This window comes from Carcharodon carcharias, chromosome 28, assembly GCF_017639515.1.
Source record: "Carcharodon carcharias isolate sCarCar2 chromosome 28, sCarCar2.pri, whole genome shotgun sequence".
Taxonomy (NCBI): Eukaryota; Metazoa; Chordata; class Chondrichthyes; order Lamniformes; family Lamnidae; genus Carcharodon; species Carcharodon carcharias.
In genome coordinates, this window is record NC_054494.1 from 11,900,620 (window position 1) to 11,922,726 (window position 22,107).

At 43.5% G+C, this 22,107-nt stretch overlaps 1 protein-coding gene across 1 annotated transcript; it reads left to right on the forward strand.

Moving 5' to 3' along the window:
• Positions 1–274: 274 nt before the first annotated feature.
• Positions 275–21,522, forward strand: ghitm (growth hormone inducible transmembrane protein). The gene is made up of 9 exons (XM_041176550.1): positions 275–398; positions 3,970–4,131; positions 8,204–8,306; positions 10,922–11,033; positions 13,297–13,438; positions 14,620–14,728; positions 14,950–15,138; positions 15,226–15,397; positions 21,135–21,522. The coding sequence occupies exons 2-9, from the start codon at positions 4,000–4,002 to the stop codon at positions 21,220–21,222; spliced, it is 1,047 nt and encodes a 348-aa protein (XP_041032484.1). The 5' UTR covers positions 275–398; positions 3,970–3,999; the 3' UTR covers positions 21,223–21,522.
• Positions 21,523–22,107: the final 585 nt, after the last annotated feature.

Here is a 22,107-nt window from a genome sequence, read left to right on the forward strand (position 1 = left end):
GATGGGGATGAGGGTGGGGGAGGGGGGTGAGTGGGGAGGAGTGGGGGGGTGCGAGGGTTGGGGGAGGGGGGGTGGCGGGGGTGCGGGAGGTGGGGGAGGGGGTGGGGGAGGTGCGAGGGGTGAGGGGGTGCGGGGGGTGGGGGAGGAGGTGGGTATCACACTCAGTCCGGTTGCCAGGGTAACAGTTTGATTTGTGGCTGCGTCCAATCAAGGCGTCAACTGATGACGTTTCCACTTTCACCAATCAGAACAGAGCTGCTCGGCACGTGATACAACCCGCCCCGCGGCCTTGTGGGAATTGTAGAAACCGCCTCTGCTGTCAGGGCGCATGCGCAGTGAGAGGCAGAGAACATTCCGGAAGAAGAGATTCGGAGTGCGCAACAGCCGGACACAGAGCGGTGAGGCCCCGGGGGTCGGAGAGGGAGAGAGAAGGGGAAGGGGGGAGAGTGTGTACCCACTCTGGGGGGGGGGGGGGGTGGTGGTGGGGAGCGAGAGAGAGAGTGTGTACCCACCCTGGGGGGGAGAGAGAGTGTGTACCCACCCTGGGGGGGAGAGAGAGTGTGTACCCACCCTGGGGGAGGGGGAGAGAGAGTGTGTACCCACCCTGGGGGAGGGGTAGAGAGAGTGTGTACCCACCCTGGGGGGGAGAGAGAGTGTGTACCCACCCTGGGGGAGGGGGGGGGGGGGTGGTGGTGGGGAGCGAGAGAGAGAGTGTGTACCCACCCTGGGGGAGGGGTAGAGAGAGTGTGTACCCACCCTGGGGGGGAGAGAGAGTGTGTACCCACCCTGGGGGAGGGGGAGAGAGAGTGTGTACCCACCCTGGGGGAGGGGGAGAGAGAGTGTGTACCCACCCTGGGGGGGAGAGAGAGTGTGTACCCACCCTGGGGGGGAGAGAGAGTGTGTACCCACCCTGGGGGGGAGAGAGAGTGTGTACCCACCCTGGGGGGGAGAGAGAGTGTGTACCCACCCTGGGGGAGGGGGAGAGAGAGTGTGTACCCACCCTGGGGGAGGGGGAGAGAGAGTGTGTACCCACCCTGGGGGAGGGGGAGAGAGAGTGTGTACCCACCCTGGGGGAGGGGGGAGAGAGAGTGTGTACCCACCCTGGGGGGGAGAGAGAGTGTGTACCCACCCTGGGGGGGGAGAGAGAGTGTGTACCCACCCTGGGGGAGGGGGAGAGAGAGTGTGTACCCACCCTGGGGGGGGAGAGAGAGTGTGTACCCACCCTGGGGGAGGGGGAGAGAGAGTGTGTACCCACCCGGGGGGGGGAGCGTGAGTGTGTACCCACCCTGGGGGGGAGAGAGAGTGTGTACCCACCCTGGGGGGGAGAGAGAGTGTGTACCCACCCTGGGGGAGGGGGAGAGAGAGTGTGTACCCACCCTGGGGGAGGGGGAGAGAGAGTGTGTACCCACCCTGGGGGAGGGGGAGAGAGAGTGTGTACCCACCCTGGGGGAGGGGGAGAGAGAGTGTGTACCCACCCTGGGGGAGGGGGAGAGAGAGTGTGTACCCACCCTGGGGGGGAGAGAGAGTGTGTACCCACCCTGGGGGGGAGAGAGAGTGTGTACCCACCCTGGGGGGGAGAGAGAGAGTGTGTACCCACCCTGGGGGGGAGAGAGAGTGTGTACCCACCCCTGGGGGAGGGGGGAGAGAGAGTGTGTACCCACCCTGGGGGAGGGGGAGAGAGAGTGTGTACCCACCCTGGGGGAGGGGGAGAGAGAGTGTGTACCCACTCTGGGGGGGAGAGAGAGTGTGTACCCACCCTGGGGGAGGGGGAGAGAGAGTGTGTACCCACCCTGGGGGAGGGGGAGAGAGAGTGTGTACCCACCCTGGGGGAGGGGGAGAGAGAGTGTGTACCCACTCTGGGGGGGGAGGGGGGAGAGAGAGTGTGTACCCACTCTGGGGGGGGGGTTGGAGAGAGAGTGTGTACCCACTCTTTGGGGGGGGGGGGGGGGGAGAGAGTGTGTACCCACTCTTTGGGGGGGGGGGGGGGGGAGAGAGTGTGTACCCACTCTGGGGGGGGGGGGGGGAAGAGAGAGTGTGTACCCACTCTGGTGGGGGGGGGGGAGAGAGAGAGAGAGTGTGTACCCACTCTGGGGTGGGGGGGGGGGGCGGGGGAAGAGAGAGTGTGTACCCACTCTGGGGGGGGGGAAGTGAGAGTGTGTACCCACTCTGGGGGGGGGGAAGAGAGAGTGTGTACCCACTCTGGCGGGGGGGGGGAAGAGAGAGTGTGTACCCACTCTGGGGGGGGGGGGGGGGGGGGGCGGTGGTGGCAAGAGAGAGTGTGTACCCACTCTGGGGAGGGGGTGGTGGGGGAGAGTGTGTACCCACTCTGGCGGGTGGGGGAGAGTGTGTACCCACTCTGGCGGGTGGGGGAGAGTGTGTACCCATTCTGGCGGAGGGGAGGAAGAAAGGGGGAGAGTGTGTACCCACCCTGGAGGAAAGAGTCCCTGATCCTGTCACCTGCCTAAAATCAGGATATAACTCAGTTCTCCCAGTACTACTTCTCAATTGGATGAATACAGTACAAATTCCCTTTCATTTGCTGCTTTCTTGAATCCTGCTTTTCTGTTTCTGCGTTTCTGTTCATCTGTCATCCTCCTGTTCTTCCTGGAATGACAGGATTGTAGTTGTGTGAAGCAGTTGACTGTGACATTGTATTGTATCATATGTTTGTTCAGACCTCAGTGCCAAATATTATAATAATGCACATTCAACCTAGATGCCTTTTTGCATCAGTTTATGGTTGTGAGCATCTTGAATATGAAAGCTGAAAAATGTAAAATTTCTCCTCCCGCCATGGTTGCATCGAAGTTCTTTTATCATAGCTAGAAGTGAGTGGATTGTCAGGTTGATTTTATTTTTTTAAATGTGCACCAACATATAATTTTTCACATGAGTAAAGCTACTGGAAGGATGTTGCAGCCATTCTGCGCAAAGAGAGATCCCATGAACAACAATTAAATGAATAATTTTTGGAGGATCTCTGATCAGGATTCAGTACTGGGAGAAGTCTCACTTGTTGTTGTACATTGTCCAGGGATCTTGAACACCCAGATTACTTGAGCTGGCAGCCAAAGGCCTAATTTAATGTCCTATGCATGAGACAACACTTGTGGAAATACAGCAGCCCCTCAATAGTGACCTGGAGTTCACTCAAGCTTCTCTAGCGCCGAGGCATGAATCTTGCCAATTGGGCCAAGCTGATAGTTTTATTGGAACAACTCTATTTTTGTAATGTTTTCCGGGTTATATCATGCCTTGATATATTGTAGCACGCTGTAATTGTTCTGACTTCTGTTTTTCCTCTAGACCTCAAAACTATGAAGCTGTCTATTTTCTCCTGTGTCTTTGCTTTTGTACAACAACTGCAGGCTTTTAAAACCCACGTTTGGCGTTATTACTTTCTGATCTACCTCATCCCTCCCTTTCTCCCTGTCCTCAGTTGTCTTGCAGTAAAGGCCATAATCTCTCATCTGGCTTCCCCAGTCTTCCTCATCTGGCTTCCCCAGTCTTCTCAAGTATCCATTCTGGAATTGCACTGTCTTATAAAAGCTATGATATAATCATATACGTTAGAGTTAGTAACTATACAACAGGGAGAAATTGGTAGAGATGAACTTCTGTAATCAAATGAGATAACTAAGCAAGCTATGATCAGAGATTTTGTACTATTGGAGGATGTATTGCACTTTGTCAAACAAAGTACTTCACATAGAAATAAAAATCTTCAGTTGGAAGCTGATTGGTACTCTGAGTTGACCGGAATTTAGAGAAGCGCAAATTCCCTTAGATGCAAGTACATTTTCATTAACAACTTGCTGAACTCTCAATAGTTCTCATTCTACTCATCAAAGATTCTCTAACATGGAGTTTTTGATGCATAATTCAGCAATATTGCTCACTGAAAACCACCGTTGTGAAGTGAATACAATCTCTGTAGGGTCCTAAAAGATCCCTTTGCTTTCTTGGCAGTTACTGACCAGATTTAGATGCTGTGACATCATGTTGGTGGCAAGGTTCACTTGTCTAAGGAACTTACCAGCCCTGAGCCTACGGCCTGTTCTCACCCAGGGGAGACCAGCATGGAGGAACTGCAACCTGAAAACTACTCAATGGCTTCTGCAACCCAAACAGGTGATTCATAGTTGTCATGAGAATTACATTAATATGATTCAATAATAATGAATATGCTGTCTCCACTTGAATAGACGTCCAAGTCAGGACAATGTGTGCTTTAAAGGGAAATTGGAGAAGATGGTGCTCTCAAGACATTGTTGCTTTTGTCCAGTCTTATCTATCCTGTTATAGCCAGAGATTCTCCTGCAGTGGCTTCTCATCCCACCGCTGAAACAATGCAATTCAACAAGGAGGCACTTGGTGCCCTTCGTATTTCTCACGTATGCTAATAACACCCAGCTCTAACCTCACCCCACTTGTCTCAGCCCTTTCACTGTTCTGTGTTGTAAGACTGAAGCCATTGATTTCAGCCCTTACTGAAAATTCTGTTCCCTCACCAGCTATGCAGTCCATCTCCCTGGCCAATGCCTCAAATTACACCAGTCTGTTCCCAGTCTTGGCGTCCTACTTAACACCCCATGTTCTCTCATTCGCAAAGACTGTTAAACTGCCCATTTCTACCCCTGCCTCTGCTCGCCTGCTGCCCAAACATTCACCCTGCTTTTGTAATCTCCAGACTTGGACTGCTCCTCTGACTGGCCTCCCATTTTTCGTAAATGTGAGCTCATCTAAAACTCTGCTGCTCTCGAACCTGTACTAAATCCTATTCGCCCCTCATGCCTGTGTTTGCTGATTGACATAGCTTGGCTCCCTGTTCCACCAACCCCTCCATTTTAAGATTCTCATCCTCATGTTGAAATCCCACCATGGCTTTGTCCCTCCCTTTCTGAGTAATCTCCTCCAACCCTAAGATCTCTGTTTGTCCAACTCTGATCTCTTATCCATTCCTCAATCCCATCATTGGCATCAATATTTTTAGCCTTGTAAAAGCTCTAAAGTTCCCTGTCTAAACACCTCCACGTCCCTCTCCTTTAAGACCCTCCTTAAAACCGACCCCTCTGAACAAGTATTTTAATCAACTATTCTGATATCTCCTTTGGCTAGTGTCTTTATTTTTGCCTGATTATGCACCAGTAGATGTTATCCTACTTAAGGGTGCTTTAAAAATTCAAGTTGTTTTCCTAGTGGTATAAGCCATGTGGTTGTGAGGTGCTGTTGAAGTAAGTTTGGTGAATTGTTGGAGCAGACCCTGTAAACTGGCACATTGCCGGAGAGGGCTCATTTTGAGTCTTGTGGCTGGGATGCTAATCAAGCGGACTGATTTGTTTAGAATTATATCGATGTGGTTAATATTTCTCCACGTTCCTTACTTGTAGGTAGCAGCTTTGTGGGTCAGTAAGTAAGGTGTTTTGTACAACCTCTGCCATGCTGTTGTCGCCACAATGCTCATGTAACTGTTTGTTCTTGGTCATTGTTGACCCCCAAATATTGAAGGTGTGGGACTTGGCACTGCTCGTGCTATTAAAAGCCAGAAATGAGTGGTTAGGCTTTTTCCTTTGCTGGAACTTGAACAAACAGCACAAACATTAGAGGCTGAATCACGTACTGCTTGTTGAATTACTCTGATCTCATTAATTAAGCTGAAGGTTTAGTTCTGAGAAACTCTTGAGATGTGGGGGGAAGGTGACTGAAGATACAGCCACTGATGGTGAGTTAGTTAACTGACTGCAGTTAAGTGATAAGGCTCAGTAAGCTGAAGTTAGAAAAGTGGAGGATGAGGGCAGGGAACCAGGTCTGAAGGTTGGGTGGAACAAGGTTGGGGATACGTTTGTTACTGAAGATTTTGAAGTGGACTCACTGAAGGCTGGAGAGTCAGTTGGATATTGATGAGGATGAAGACAAAAGATTTCAACTTTTGGACAAATAGCGAACAAATAGTGGAGTTCCGGATTTACTGATAAAGGATGGGCAAAAATATAGAGAAAGGAGCTTAACTCAGAAAACCAAAATGCAGAATCAGTTTGAATGAAGCTCAGAAACAACACTGGACAGAATACACTGGGAGCCATTTGTAGGCACGCTAACAGTAGTTATGGAGTCGGGTGGATGGTAAATCAGAAAATTAGAGGTGTATGTAATAAGTGTAGCGTAGTAATCTCGGGTCTTTTTAATTTCTTGTAAACTTAGTTTGCAGTAATTGTGTGGAGGATGAGTTCATGGAATGTATTCAACAGTTTTCTACTTCAACATGTCAAGGAACCAACTAGGAAACAGGCCATTTTAAATTTAGTATTGTGAAATAAGACAGGGCTAATTAATAACCTTGTAAGGACCTTCTGAGGAAGAGTGATCATAATATGATAGAATTTTGTATTGAGTTTGAGAGTAATTCACTTAAGCCTGAAAGTTGGTTAAGGTAAATAGGAAACTAGATTGAAATTGTGTTGCAGGTGAGCAATAGCAAACATTTCAAGAATTAATGTGTAATTTTCAACACGTACATATTCCTTTAAGGTATTAAAAATCTCATGGGAAATGTGGTCTAGCCATAATTAACAAGAGAAGTTAAAGATAGGTTAATTGAAAGAGGTTTGCAATGTTGTCAAAATAGTAGTAATCCTGAGAATTGAGAAGATTTTAAAATTAGGCAAAGGATGAGCATGAAATTGATGAAGAAAATGGAGAATATGAATGTAAACTGCCAAATGACAAAAATTAGATTACAAAATTCTTTTGTAAGTATATAAAAAGGAAGAGATTAGTAACATGGGTATCCCTTAGAGGCTGCAGAGACAGAAAAATTGGATGACAGAGATGTTAAATTAATACTTTTGTGATGTAAAAAGCATTCCAGAAGTAATGGGGAATCACAGATTTAGTGAAAATAAAATTAAGGAAATTGATGTTAGTGTAAAAATAATTACTTTGCTCTCCAACTATTCACACTTCATCGGGACGCATCTTCTGATTCTTTACCCATTACCACTTCCTTTGGCTTTTACACCATGAAACATTTTGTTATTTAATCTCTCTTGAGAATGTTGTTCAACAGAAGGTTAGATAGTGCAGGGAATTATAGTCGAGATAACTATCAGCCATGATCTTACTGAATGACAGAGCAGGCATGAAGGGCAGAGCAGCCTACTCCAGTCTTTATTTCTTAGGTTCTTGTAATTTTTAGAGGGTAAAGTGCAGGAGAAGTATTGGGGCGGGTGGGGGGGTAATCATTTTTGCAGGTGTCAGCTATGAATGATTTCAATGGGGTTATGATATAACTGGAGATGAGCATTGTTTCAGTCATACGAGTAGCCCATTTTGATGACGAGTTGTTTGTGGTTTAATGATCAGCTCACTAAGGCTGAACATTCCTGGTTTGATGTTGAAACCTCTTTCGAGTACAAACCCGTTTCCATCTGTTTCAGATGAAGTTACATTGTTCCACAGTTTGCCATTGTGAGATTTGAACTCTTGATCTTGGGGTTACAAGCCCAGTACCATAACCACTTGGCTATTTAGGCCAAGCTTGGTTTGATGTTGAATGTGCATCTTCTGAAAAGGGGATTGAATCAGGAGCTAGATTGTTGGCCTTGGCCTTGTAAGTGTTGATTTGAAAACAATTCAAATACTTCGACATTGAACATGTAATTGGACAGCTCATTGGCTGTTTTGGAGCGTGAAAGCTGGATATTGTTGGTGACTTATCAACACTGATCTCGTGCTATGGATAATGTTGCTAAAGAACAACCTCACCTGCAGAATACAAGGGACCAGAAATAACTGTTCCTCTTCAATGAGATTACACAAAGTTGTATTTCTCTTGGGATTGCAAGTACCATAAAACAACATTGACTGTAATATCCTCCAGTGTCTCAGTGCCAGAGCTATTTGAGTTGGAGCTCTGTAGGACACCTCATTTGGTCCTCTCTAGTAACGATTAACTAGAGTGGTTTTCTACAGGCTGATGGTCTACGAACTTCATTGAGACACAGCACAAAGTGTATGCTGTTAATTAATTATCCACTGCATTCATGCTGGGTGTAAAAGTAAGAATTACCAATCCAGAAAAGGCAGCTATTAATATTGAAGTGTATGTTGGTGGAGTTGAGATGTGTTTGGAAGGGATGATCTCTCTCTTTCTTCATAATGCATAGCTGCTGAATCAGTAATAACAACCACTTTTCTGTTCCAGAATTATGCCACCAAGCCACGTGTTAGCATACGACGGGCAAAAACAATGCGTGAAAAGATGAAGGAAGCACTGTTGAGCCCTTCACTGGAAACTGCAGCCAAATGTAAGGCCATGATTCAAGAGATTGTCCTTGTGTGAAAACATCTATGGTTTTAAAAATGAGACAGTGTTTGGTATAATCAAAAATTGCCGTATTGTAAAAGAAATGTGACAGCTTGGCACTCAAATGCACAGCAATATAAGGCACTGAGAAATGCAACACCCTTTGTCTACTCGGTGTCTGTGTTATGTTTAATTCTGACTCCTTCACTATCACCCATCGGTTGAAGCTTTTCCCAGCTCCTTGTTATTTCTCTTACACTGTGCCATCTCTGTAATAAAAAGGGAGCGTAAGAAATAGGAACAGGGGTAGGCCCTTCAAACCTGTCATGCCATTCAACAATATCATGGCTGACCTTTTATCTTAACTACACTGTCATGCCCTATCCCGCATATCCCTTAATTCCCAAAAATCTGTGAACCTGTCTTGAATGTACTCAATAACGGAGCATCCACTGCTCCTTGGGATGAAGAATTATAAAGATTTGCAATTCTTTGAAGAAACTCCTCCTCATCTTGGTCCTAAATAGTCGACCTCCTATCCTGAGACTGTGCCCCCAGCAAAGGGAAAGATCTCCTCAGCATCTGCCCTGTCAAAGCCCTTAAGAATTTAATGTGTTTCAATTAGATCACTTTTTTTTGTATTCATTCATGGGATGTGGGCATCACTCGCTAGGTCAGCATTTATTGCCCACCCCTAATTGCCTTTGAGAAGATGATAGTGAGATGCCTTCTTGAGCTGCTGCAGTCCATGTGGTGTAAGTACACCCACACTACTGTTAGGGAGGGAGTTCCAGGATTTAGACCCAGCGACAGCGAAGGAACTGTGATATATTTCCAAGTCAGGATGTTGAATGGCTTAGAGGGGAACTTCCAGATGGTGGTGTTCCCATGAGTCTGCTGCCCTTGTCCTTCTTGATGGTAGAGGTCGTGTGTTTGAACGGTGCTAAGAAGGCTTGGTTCCTGCATTGCATCTTGTAGATTGTACACACTGCTGCTACTGTTGATTATGGAGGGAGTGAACGTTTGTGGATGGAATGCCAATCAAGTGGGATGCTTTGTCCTGGATGGTTTCAAGCTTCTTAAATGTTGTTGGAGTTGCACTCATCCAGGCAAGTGGAGAGTATTCCATCACACTCCTGACCTGTGCCTTTGTTATTGGTAACAGGCTTTGGGGAGTCAGGAGATAAATTACTTGCCACAGGATTCCTAGCTTCTGACCTGTTCCTTGTAGCCACAGTATTTATATGACTAGTCCAGTTCATTTTCTAGTTGATGGTGACCCCGAGGATGCTGGTAGTTGGGGAATTCAGTGATGGTAATGCTGTTGAATGTCAAGAGGCAATGGTTATATTCTCTCTTGTTGGTCATTGCCAAGCAGTTGTGTGGCACAACAGTTAATTGCCACTTGTCAGGCCAAGCCTGGATATTGTCCAGGTCTTGCTACGTTTGGACATGGACTGCATGGAGCTCTCGTTCTTCTTAACTCCAGAGATCTCCTCCATCATCCAATCCTATGTTCGTTAACTTTCTTCAGAGCACAATACCTTCATTCCTCTGAGAGCAATGAACCACTTCCTCTCAATGTCCATGTAGCATGGAAACTCATATTTCTTACAAATTGTGTTTCTTCATGCCAGTTCACCATGAATGACCATCCCATACATTAGATCCACCTTTAATGTTTGTGTCTTGATATTCTTGGTCTTGCCTGTTATTTTCAGTAAAGCCATCACCCCTATAATGTGGTAGGATGCCCTGCATGAAGGTTGGTTTTCCTCTCCCTGCCAAAAAAACTTTTCTTTTTCCTCAGGACCTCTTAAGCTCGAAACTTTCTAACTCTTTCAATATTGGCAGCTGTGCCAACACCATGCCTCCAGATGTGGTCTTACCAATGCCTTGTATAACTGAAGTATAACCTGTCTACTTTTGTATTCAATTTCCCTTGCAATAAATGATAACATTCTCACTTGAAATCCTCACTTGAAAACAAAACATATTCAGCAATTCCTACTCCTGACTCATTCTTCCCCAATACGTCAAAATTGTTGGATCCTTACTTTGCTCAGACCCCCTTACAGCCTACAGTCTTATAAAGTCAGACTTTGACTAACCACCAATCACTTCTCCCTGATTTACCTCATCTCCCTCCTAAACTTGATGTCCTGCAGGTCAGGCATTTATATTTTTTATTTAGATCTCTCAATTTTCTTTTTAATAAGTGTCAAAATTGAGAGCATCCAGGTCAGGTAGAACATGGAAATGAAGTTCCACAGCCTGTCTACTGTATGAGGCATTCTCAGGTTAGACACACAGTAAAGCTTTCTGTATGCCATTCCTGTAATATGCTTTGGCTAATCTGATTTAGTAATATTCACTGCTTGGTGACCCTCGAGTGAGGTTACCCATTAGACCTGTATTATGTACTGTGGATTAGTAGCCATAGGAGCCATGCAGCCTAGTTATCAGGCCAGATTGTCAAATCTACATTTAATGCGTGTGAAAAACTCTTAACTGACACTGTGTTGCCTGATGTGCTTACCAGACCTTTTGATTCCACCAATATTCAGTTAGCTTGTAAGCAGCATATTCTGACAAATCTGAACTATTGTGTTTCAGTTGACTCCACAGGAAGATTGTTTGTGGCTGGTGGAGCAGCTATTGGTCTTGGGGCACTTTGTTACTACGGATTGGGAATGTCCAGTGAGATTGGAGCCATTGAAAAAGCTGTGTAAGTATATAACTCTGTGAGCAACCATGTGGACTAACAACGAAGTGTTAGAAATTAAGATTGAACTTCTCAAGAATATTAACTTTAAACCATTGAATTGTTTACATATAATGTTCATGGTTCAGCATTCAGTTTTCATGAAAAGGTAACGATTTCATGTCCTGTTCTCTTTCCACCACCACCATAGTCTGCACAATCAGTTTTTGACAACTTCAACATGCAAACTTTGGGCTCTTTGGAATTAATTAAAAGATTTAGGCAAAATAAATATTAATGTTTTGCACATCAATCATTCTACAAGAGGACAAAGCCTCAATATTAAAGGAAGGGTGCAAAGACAGTTTAATTTTAATTACTTTGTGCAAAAGCTGGTGAGTGTTTGGACTAGACTGTCAAAGGATTGCACTAACAAATTCAAGAGTTGGGAGCACAAAGTTCTGAGATAAGTATCTTGTGAAAAATATATGCATGAGGTATTGTTAATTGAAATCTTTTTGGTTCTGGGATCGGATGGATGGAACAAAAAGGTCTGTTCCAGTTGAGTAAATTCCTATGCCAGCATCATTAATTATTGCAGGCAAAGTTGACGAATCATGTTTGAAGAGTTTTGTGCAGAAGGAACAGAAAACCAAATCTGTTTACTAAATAGCAAAGTTACAACTTCAAGATCACTGTTACTTATAGTGATTGTGATTTTTAAGATGCTACCCATTATGAAGGAAGAAGAGAAAAGTTACAAAGTTCAATTCTTTTGCCGTAATCATTACAGGCTGGGAAGAGAACATGTACTCTAAGATACCAGAAACTAGGTTATTTCAGATCACTCCATTTCATTTATCCCTGGATGTTTCCTAGGGCTCTTTTGTTGTGTTCCCCTGCTCCGTGCCCGGCAACTGATCTCAGAGGGCAGACTTGTATATAAGAGACCAAAACTGTACACAGTACTCTAGGTGTGGTCCCACCAGCGTCCTGTACAACTATAGCAAAACATATTTTTTTCTTCTCCGTAGATGTTGTTGGACCTGCTGGGTTTTTCCTGCATTTTCTGTTTTTGTTGTAGCAAAACATTTCTGCTTTTCTGTTCCATTCCCCTTGCAATAAACGGCAACATTCCATTTGCCTTCCTAATCACTTGCGTTGCCGTTACATTAGCTGCCAGGAGGCATGGTAATTGGCACAGGTTAATTTACATGGGGAAGAGTGGGGAGAACTTGCTCTTGCCACAGCCTTTCTTTCTGGAACATTTCTTCCACTGCCTCCAGCCTGACTGGAACTTTTCCCTTTTTGGCATCTGGTTTACTGGTTCAGGCATGAGAAAATAGGGGTGAAAAAGAAGACCCCTTGATTTCTTCCTCTTTTTCCCCTTTGCTGAAGTTTCACAAGTGCCAGCAGTCTCTCAGTACCTGAGTCATGGCCATCCTTCATCCGTGACTCTGGTCATTGATATTTGTGTGGTGTTGATCCATAGCAGGCATAACAAATGAGCTTGATCCTATTCTTACCCAAGACCTACACAGTGCAAACTGTGACAAATTTTGCATCTGGGTTAAAGGTGATAGTTTTAAGATTTGTAATTCTAACAATCACTGAGAATGGCCTTTGAAATGAAGAGGTGAGGCTGAAGCTAATGATTTCTGTGACTAAAGCAGAACTGCTCAGTACTGGAACAGAGGTTGGAACCTGAAGCAGATGAATAAAGTTTATTCAAACTCGAGATTATTTTGCACGGCGTTGGGCTGTGTCAGATGAATGAAAAAGGAATTGACATTTTCAGAAAGAGCTCTTGATAAGACTGGAATAAAAACATGAAGTGCAAAATTAAATCTGCGTTTTTTTTAATTTAAAATTTGGGAACCAGATACTAGAGTGAAATTAGCACCATATTTTCTATCAAAAGCAAACAACTCAAATTTGATCAAAATCCACAATAGAGATGAATATCAAACTAAAACTATAATTATTTCTAGGGTTGAGATAATAGTTACATAATGCTTCTCCAGTATCAGTCATTTGATAGCCATTAGGTATATGGTTCATGGCTGGTGGTTTTCCCTTCACTAACCAGGGGCACTGAGGCCAATTGCAGTACTCAAATATGACTGTGACTAAAATCAACTAACTCAACAGTGTTGAAACTGGTGCTCCTTGCATTGTTTGACCTAGTGGTTGTGCCTTTACTCACTGTGGCTATATTGGGGGTGAGGGGTGGAGTTGGGGAATCTGACCTTATGAAATGCCACTAACCTGATGATCTATTCTGCAGTATCTGGCCACAGTATGTGAAGGAGAGAATCCGTTCCACGTACATGTACTTTTCGGGCAGTATAGGGCTTACTGCACTATCTGCTGTAGCAATCTGCAGATCACCAGCAATCATGAAACTCATGATGAAGAATTCCCTCCTGGTAAGTTGTTGAGCGCAATCAAGCATTTATTTCGTATTTAACAGTGAAGTAATTTAACAAAGCCTCCAAGATAATGTTGTGCTGATGTTTGATGTCTGAATGCTTTCGAGGATAGTTTGTTAAACCATCTTGAAGATTTTTTAAAAATCTTCCCTCGAAGAAGAGATTGTCACATACCAATTTTTAAATATTGTTTGATATTTATGAATTATCCCTTATGCCCGTGTTACGCAGGATTTTATTGAGTCAGCCAATTCTGATTAGTTTGCAAATACTAGTTTTGCTTCTTGCCGTTTCGGCAAGACTACTATGACTGTAATCTATCCTGGAACCCAAGTGAACCCTTCTCACAGTGGAACGTGTCCTCAGTTTATTCAAGTTTCTGATATCCATCATGTATATAACACATTCTGAGCTTGCTGATAGCAGCTGGCACAAATCCAGAGCACTTGGACCTGTACTGGCCAAATGGACTTCACGTCTCAGAGCATGGATGTGTAGCACATGACCATCATCCGTATATATGCCAATGCATATTGGTGGCACCAGAGATTACAGGGAAACAAGCATGGCAGCAATACTTAACTATTTTGGGGTTTTTTTGAGCAGAAGACTCTCACTCAGGATGGTAAATAGCTGTAGTGTTGTTACGTAGAAAATCCTAAGGCATCCTAAGGTTTCAAGTCCTCATGTTGGGATGTGGTTGACAATTGAAATCTACTGCACCAGGTCACCACTTTCAATTAGTTTCTCATTGGTAGATCTTAATGATTTGATCTTAATGCCTTGTTTGTCATTGGAGCAGTGTAAATCCAGTAATTTAAGATAGCCACAATTGTTGAAATGTGAAAGCTATTACCTTTGAAAATGCCCTGTACACTTGTGTTGAAGATGCATGCTAGCAAGTTCCTGTTTTCAATAAGAGGTCATTGAGAAATGTTTTAATTGTGGTTGAAATAGCCTATGTGCTATATTGCTCAAACAGACATCTAATTTTTGATTTGTCAGTAGCTCTGAGAAAAATTTAATCTGCCCACCAGCAAGCATTATGCTAGTATGCTTTCAAGGATCAAATTAAAAAGATTGTCTACTTCCTAGACCTGGTTAATGTGTAACGTTCTGCACATTGGTTTGTGTGTTGTCGTCATTCCCTGAAATTCATTGGGTTCTTTTTCTCACAGGCAATAGGAGCAACATTTGCAGCAATGATAGGAGCAGGTATTTTGGTGAGATCTATACCGTACGAGGAAGGGCTAAATGCTAAACACCTAGCCTGGATGTTGCATGCCGGTGAGAAATGTTTTAAACTGATTTAAAGTAAAACGGTTAAAATCTGTTAAAACGTCAGGCAAAGGAATTTCATAGCAAAATTATATCAAATTCACACAATGTACTTTCAAGGGCCATTATATTTAGATGTTTTAGCATTCATCAAATTTTAAAGGGAAAGAGGAGTTTTCTGTGTAACTGGGATTTGGGATTTATCAAGCCATGTTTTTATTTTTATTCAGGTGTGATGGGAGCTGTGGTTGCTCCATTGACCCTTCTTGGTGGCCCCATCCTGATGAGAGCCGCTTGGTACACAGTCGGGATTGTGGGTGGCCTCTCCACTGTGGCTATGTGTGCTCCAAGTGAGAAGTTCCTGAACATTGGTGGACCATTGGCTGTTGGGCTGGGATTGGTTTTTGCTTCCTCCATAGGTAAGTGACTTTGAGAGTAAATGCATCTTTGAGGTTTTAATACATTTGTGAACCTATTCCCATGAGTAAATTCATTTGCTCTTTCAGGCTCCATGTTCCTGCCCCCCACCTCTGCATTCGGTGCTGGCCTGTATTCTGTGGCTATCTATGGAGGCTTGGTGCTTTTTGGCATATTCCTGTTGTCTGACACCCAAAAGGTGATTAAACAAGCAGAGATCTACCCAGTGTATGGCGTTAAGAAATTTGATCCCATTAATGCGTAAGTACTAGATTTTTGTTTCTTTGGTTTTTCATTTAATGTGGAATAAAAGAACTTGCAATTATATCGTGCCTTTCCTATCTTCAGGAAGCGCTTTATGGCCAATGAAGTACTTTTGAAGTGTGGTCACTGTAATATTGTAGGGGAGCAGAACATAGTTTCACAAGCTACAATGAATTTGATGACCAGATCACCTGTATTAGTGATGCTGTTTGAGGGATAACTGTTAGCCAGGACACCAGGAAAACTCTTCTGCTCTTTGAATAGTGTCCTGGGAGCTTTTATACTCATGCAGGAGGGCAGGTGATGCTTGATATTATACAAATGAAATTTCCTGAGAATTATTCCATGGAATTCATAATAATGTCATAGCCAAAGCACCTTGCATGAGGCTTCTTTTTCTCTTCTACATGGCGTTCCTTGGTAACATTATCTGTGAAGACCAGATGTCATGTTTCACAGACTTTATGACAACACCCAGCTCTACCTCTGCACCACCTCTCTTGACCCCACCAATGGTTTTGTGTTAGACTGCTTGTCCAACATTTCGTCCTGACTGAGCAGAAATGTTTTTCCAATTAAGCATTGGGAAGACTGAAGCTATTATCTTCAACCCCTGCCACAAACTCCATATCCCCATCGTCACTCACCACTGGCTTCATCGTGTAGCCATTTTTCAGGCTGGCATCCTATTTAACCCATATACTCTTCATTACAAAGATTGCCTACTTTCAGCTATATAACATTGCGTTCCTTTGTCCCTGCCTCAGTTCATCTGCTGAAAACCTCACCCATGCTATTGTTAGCTCCAGAATTACTAATTCCATCACCTTCAGCTGATCTATCTGCCACCTCTGTAAACTTGAGCTCATCCAAAGCTCTTCTCATATCCTAAGTTGTACCATGCTCCATTCGCCCTCTGTGCTCACTGACCTACAATGGCTTCTATCCCTCCAACTTCGTGACTTTAAAATTCTCCTTCCCTCAATGGCCTTGCCTTTCCCAATCCTTGTAACCTCCAGCCTGACAGCCGTCCAAGAACTCTGCACTCTTCCAACTCTGGACTGTTATGCATCACCTACTCCTTTTACCCAAAATTACCAGCTGTGTATTCAGCCGCCTAAGTCCGAAGCACTAGAATTTCCTCCCTCTGCCTTACCACCTATCTTCCTAACTAAGATGAGCTTTAAAATCCACTTTTGACTAAGCTCTTTGTCACCCTTTCTACCATCTCCTTTGATTTTGTCTTTTTGTCTGATTTCTGTGGAGCTTTTCTGATTTTTCATTCTATTAAGGGCACTATACAAGTGCAAATATTTTTCTAGAAGATTAGGTCCTTTGGTTAACATATTCTGCTCTTTAACCTCTTGTGCTTGGATTCATTCTTGTTTCTTTACACTAGCTGGTGAAATCCTAAGCACAGTGAAACTGTGGCACTTTCAGTTACTTAATAATTCAGGAAATTGCCGGTTAAAACTATATACCCGAGAAACCATTTTGACTACAATTCATGACAAGCATTAGCAGTGCTGAAAGGCACCTTTGTGGATGAATACAAACTACCGATCCTGCTTCATCTCCTCTGCATCATAATCTGCCTTCTCAGCATCTCAAGTGTTCCAGTTAGATTCCAAGTACTGCTTTAAAGGTCCCTTGTTTTTACCTAAAAGCATTTTACCTTTTTGCGTTTAGCTTAGATGAGTAACTGTCAGCTTGAGTTTCTGTATGAATGTTGGCCACACCACTTGGTGTCCATTCTGCACTATTGAAATCCACACATTTATGGTCAGCTATATCCTTCTGGTTGAACAACCTGTGCCAATCATGAGTCACACACAGACAACCAGCCACTCTATTTTGACAGTTTCACCTTATGGGGCAAGCTATTGCCCAAGCCTGCTACAAATTGCCTGAAGCTGCACAGTGTAATGAGTCATAGCTGCACAATTATATAGTGTCAGCCTAAACATCATACCAATGCTGCATGGCACCTGCTGCCAGAGGTTTGCATCATCTTTTGAGCCTTGGGTCTAATATATTTCACTTGCTCTGAAAGAGGAATGGACAGTTGGAAATGACATTTTTCTGCACTCAGCACCATGAGGCTTCTGAATAACGTGGACAGCTTCCAACACTCAATCTAGGTTCTTTTAAGGAATATCTTTACTAAGCATATTGATTCTGGTAGATGACCCAAACCATACGAACATAAGAAATAGGAGCAGGAGTAGGCCATTTGGCCCCTCGAGCTTGCTCTGCCATTCATTAAGATCATGGATGCCCTGTTTGTGTTTTGAGTTCTACATTCCCACCTGCCCCTTTGATTCCCTTTCTGAACAAGAATCTATCTACCTCCACCTTAAAAATATTATGACTGCACCTTCACTGCCTTCTAAGGCAGAGGGTTCCAAAGTTATATGACCCTCTGAGAGAAAACAATTCTCCTTCCCTCTGTCGTACAAGCATGACCTCTAATTTTAAAGCAGTGCCCCCCTACTTCTGGACTCCCCCCCCCCAAGAGGAAACATCCTTTCCACATCCATCTTGTCAAGGCCATTCAGGGTCTTATATACTTCAATCAAGTCACCCCTCACTCCTCTAAGCTCCATGGAAACAAGCCCAACCTGTCCAATCTTTCCTCATAAGACAACCTGCTCGTTCCAGGTATCAATCTAGTAAACCCCCTCTGAACTGCCTGCAATGCATTTACACCCTTAAATAAAGAGACCAAACCTGCACACACTATTCGAGATGTGATTTCACCTGTAAAACTGAAGCACAACACTCTTACTTTTATAAAAGCAAAATACTGTGGATGCTGGAAATCTGAAACAAAAACAAAAATTGCTGGAAAACTCAGCAGGCCTGACAGCATCTGTGGAGAGGAAGACAGAGTTAATGTTTCGAGTCCGTATGACTCTTTATCAGAACTAAAGAGGAACAAAAATGTGGTGAAATATAAGCTATTTGAGGGGGTTGGGACATGTGGAGCCAGATAGAGAGCCAGGGATAGGTGGAGGCAAAGGAGAGATTGCCAAAGATGTCATAAACAAAAGGACAAAGGGGTGTTGACGGTGGTGATATTAGCTAAAGGATGTGCTAATGGTGACATTAAGGGTAGAAAGCAGGATGAGCAAGTGACAAATGGCCCTAATGGGGGTGTGGTGGGGGGAAGGGATAGAAATGGGCTAAAGGGAGATAAAACAATGGATGGAAATAAATTTTAAAAATAATAATAGAAATAGGTGGGAAAAGAAAAATATATTTATATAAATATAATAATTAGAAAAAAGGGGGTAAGGATGGAGAAGAGCCTCTTTTATGTTCAATTACTCTCATTACAAAAGATATCATTCCATTAGCTGCGTTAATTACTTGCTGTACTTGCGTACTAGCTTTTTGTGACTCATGCGCTAGAACACCTAGATTCCTCTGCACCTCAGAATTCTGCAGTCATTCTCCGCTTAAGTAATACTCTGCTTTTTTATTCTTCCTGCCAAAGTGAACAATTTCAGATTTTCCCACATTATACTCCATCTGCCAGATTTTTGCCCACTCAGTCGACCTATCTATATCTGTCTGCAACCTCCTTATATCCTCAGGCTAATTGTGTATATGAGATACTAGGCCTTTCTGTTGCTGACTAATCATGGATTCCTGGGAATAATCAATGCCTATACCACATGTTCCCTGTATAGTCTGTATAGCACTTGCATTTCCAGAAGAGAGTGACCTTGCAGCTGAGTCAAGGACATTGATAGGTATATTATCATGAATGCATGTACCATCCACAGTGCTGATAAATGACTTGACAACAGTGAGCAAAGTATCTATCTCACACACTCATAGAAGTTTACAACATTCAGCCTATTGTATCCATGCCAGCCAGCAAGTAGCCATACAAGCTAATCCCATAATTTTCCAGCTCTTGGTCCATAGCCTTGTAGTTAACAGCACATCAGGTGCATTTCCATTTACTTTTTAAATGTTATGAGAGTTTCTCTCTCTACCACTCTTTCAGATAGTGCTCCAGATCCCTATCACCCTCTGGGTGAAATAATTTCCCCTCAAATCTCCTCTAAACTTCCTATTCTTACCTTAAATTTATGCCCCCTGGTTATGAACCCCTCAACAGAAAATCTTTCTATCCACTCTATGTAGACCCCTCATAACTTTATATGCTTCAATTAATTCTCCCCTCAGCCCCCACTTTTCAAAAGAAAACAATCCTAACCCATGCAATCTTTCCTCAAGACTAAAATTCTCCAGTCCAGCCAACAGCCTCATAAATCTCCTCTCTACCCTGTCTAGTCCACTCTCTCCTTTCCCATGATGCAGTGAATAGAACTATGCACAGCACTCAGGCTGCGGCCTATCTACTGTTTTATACAGTTCCAGCATGGTCTTATATTCTCTGCCTCACCTTATAAAGGGAAATATACAGCATGGCTTCTTGACCGCCCTACCTACCTATCCAGCCACCTTCAGGACCTGTGAATATGCACTCCAAGCTCCCTCAGTTCCTCTGCACTTTGGTATCATCCCATTTACTGTGTATTGTTAGCCTTCTGCAAATGTATTACCTCACATCACTGGATTGAACTCCATTTGCCACTGTTCCATCCACCTGACTAGTACCTTGATTCCTTCCCTGTAGTCTGCAGTTTTCTTCTTCATCAACCATGCAGCCAACTTTTGATTCATCCATAAACTTCTTAAATCTGGCTGAAAGCTGTTTCCTCAACCCAGTGTTTCAACCAATTGTGGCTCAAGACATTAAAGTTGGGCTTGGTCATGCCATTGAAGTAACTGGATCAAGCTAATGGTTTGTTCGAACTGATATTTGGTACTCCACTTGCTCACCAGCTATCTTATTTTGAGAATTCCTCCCCCACTGGGCAGCTAAAAATGAACCTTGTGTTGGGTATTTTGTTTCCCTTTCAGTTTGAGTTTTTTCAGCCATTAGTTACCTTGGTTCCCCATCCATCCATCATGTTTACTGAGCAAAATTGCCCCATTTGCTAATCTTTTCTAGATCTTTGGCTCCAAGGAAAACAGCTGTTACTGTCCTACATTTTTGTTCCTTTAGTGCACCAGTGTTATTAATTGTACTCATAACTATTCTTTTAGGATATGTTAAACTCAGCTATCCTCACTCTTAACTTAGACCTGTTTTCTTCCCAGAATTAATGCCTCTAGCTCCATTATGATCAAAATAATACAGGGTTCCTGTTAAGAACTGAATGAAGTCTTGCTCATATTTAGTTGAAGGATGTTCTGTCCTATCCAGGACAGGCAGTCAGAACAATAGCAGTTCTAGAGTTGAGGCAAGTGCTGGGAGCATACGTATTTAAAAAAAAACTGATGCTGTCCTAGCAGACTTGGTCTTTTGCACATTGGATGTCACCAGTAGATGTGGGAGGGGTACCAGCAAGAGCAAGCCACTCTTCAGTACCCTATCCAAATGGCATCCTTTATGTGCAAGGCCGAACAGCTGGGTTATTCAGCTGGGCATAACATAGCCAAGATCAACCTCTGCCCTCATCTGACATGTACACGCTCACTTTCTAGTTGGTGTAATTGGTCAAGAGTTATTAGAGGCATCCTGGTTAATTTTCCTCTCCCTGACTGACACGCTGGGCTAATGACAGTGCTACTAGATCCCATTGAAGACACAATAAGATCTATACTGTAGCCAGTAATTGATAGTGTTAATCTGTCTGTTTCTTTGTTGTAGGTGTATGGGGATTTATATGGATACATTAAACATCTTCATTCGAGTAGCAGCTATACTGTCAAACAGTGGCTCTACCAGGAGGAAGTGATGGGAAGAGAGACTGACTGACTGTACGCAGGGGATTTCTGTGAATCTGCTAATCAGAGCCAAGCATAATACCTCTGAACCAGCTAACAATAAAGGGACAATAGTGAAATAGGCGTTCTTTGCACCTCCTTTGTTTTCTGTGAAGAATAAAATCAAAGTTATAGTCTGGTATATTGTGTTCTATATGCACGAGAGAGAAGCAATGTTACTATATTTTAAAGATTCGAAAGCCATTTTCTTGCAGTTTCAAAAATACTTTGTGTTTGAGCTGCTTTATTTAATAAAGTTTTATCAAATGGAACTGAGATGAATAGTTGTAACATTGCACCAAGATGAAAAAGTTTTGAGTCCTGGAACGTATATTTCATGCTCTAGTCTGGTAGGAGAAAGTGATGATGTGTATTTTAATATTGAATGTAGATGACTTGAAACGCAAAACTGTTTGCAGCCAGTCTGACCTTTGACTGCAAGTACTGCTTCGATGCCAGGTTTGGATGATTAGCTGTCGAATGTCTGCTCTTAAGATAATCATGATTCACCACAGGGACATTAGAAATAGGAGCAGGAGTCCTCGAGCCTGCTCTGGCATTCGTTAAAATCAGGATTGATCTATCCCAATTTACCATCTCATCTCCACTTCTATTCCTTAGTGTTAAACAATCTATTGATCTCAGTCTCGATGTACCCACTAACTTATCCACAGCTCTCTGGGCTGGAGGATTCCAACAATTCGCAACCCTCTGACTGAAGAAATTTCTCATCATCTCACTCCTAAATGGCTGATCCCTTATTCTGAGGTTATGACCCCTGCTTCTAGACTCTGAAGCTGGGGGCAAGAGCTCTTTGGCATCCACCCCGTCAAATCCCCTTAAGAGCTTTCTTCATT

Bases quoted from the DNA above. Each gene is read 5' to 3' on its own strand.
- ghitm (XM_041176550.1), top strand. From the start codon at position 4,000: ATGTTGGTGGCAAGGTTCACTTGTCTAAGGAACTTACCAGCCCTGAGC. The intron at 15,139-15,225 runs GTAAGTGACTTT...TTGCTCTTTCAG, and splicing joins GGTTTTTGCTTCCTCCATAG to GCTCCATGTTCCTGCCCCCC. The intron at 15,398-21,134 runs GTAAGTACTAGA...TCTTTGTTGTAG, and splicing joins AAATTTGATCCCATTAATGC to GTGTATGGGGATTTATATGG.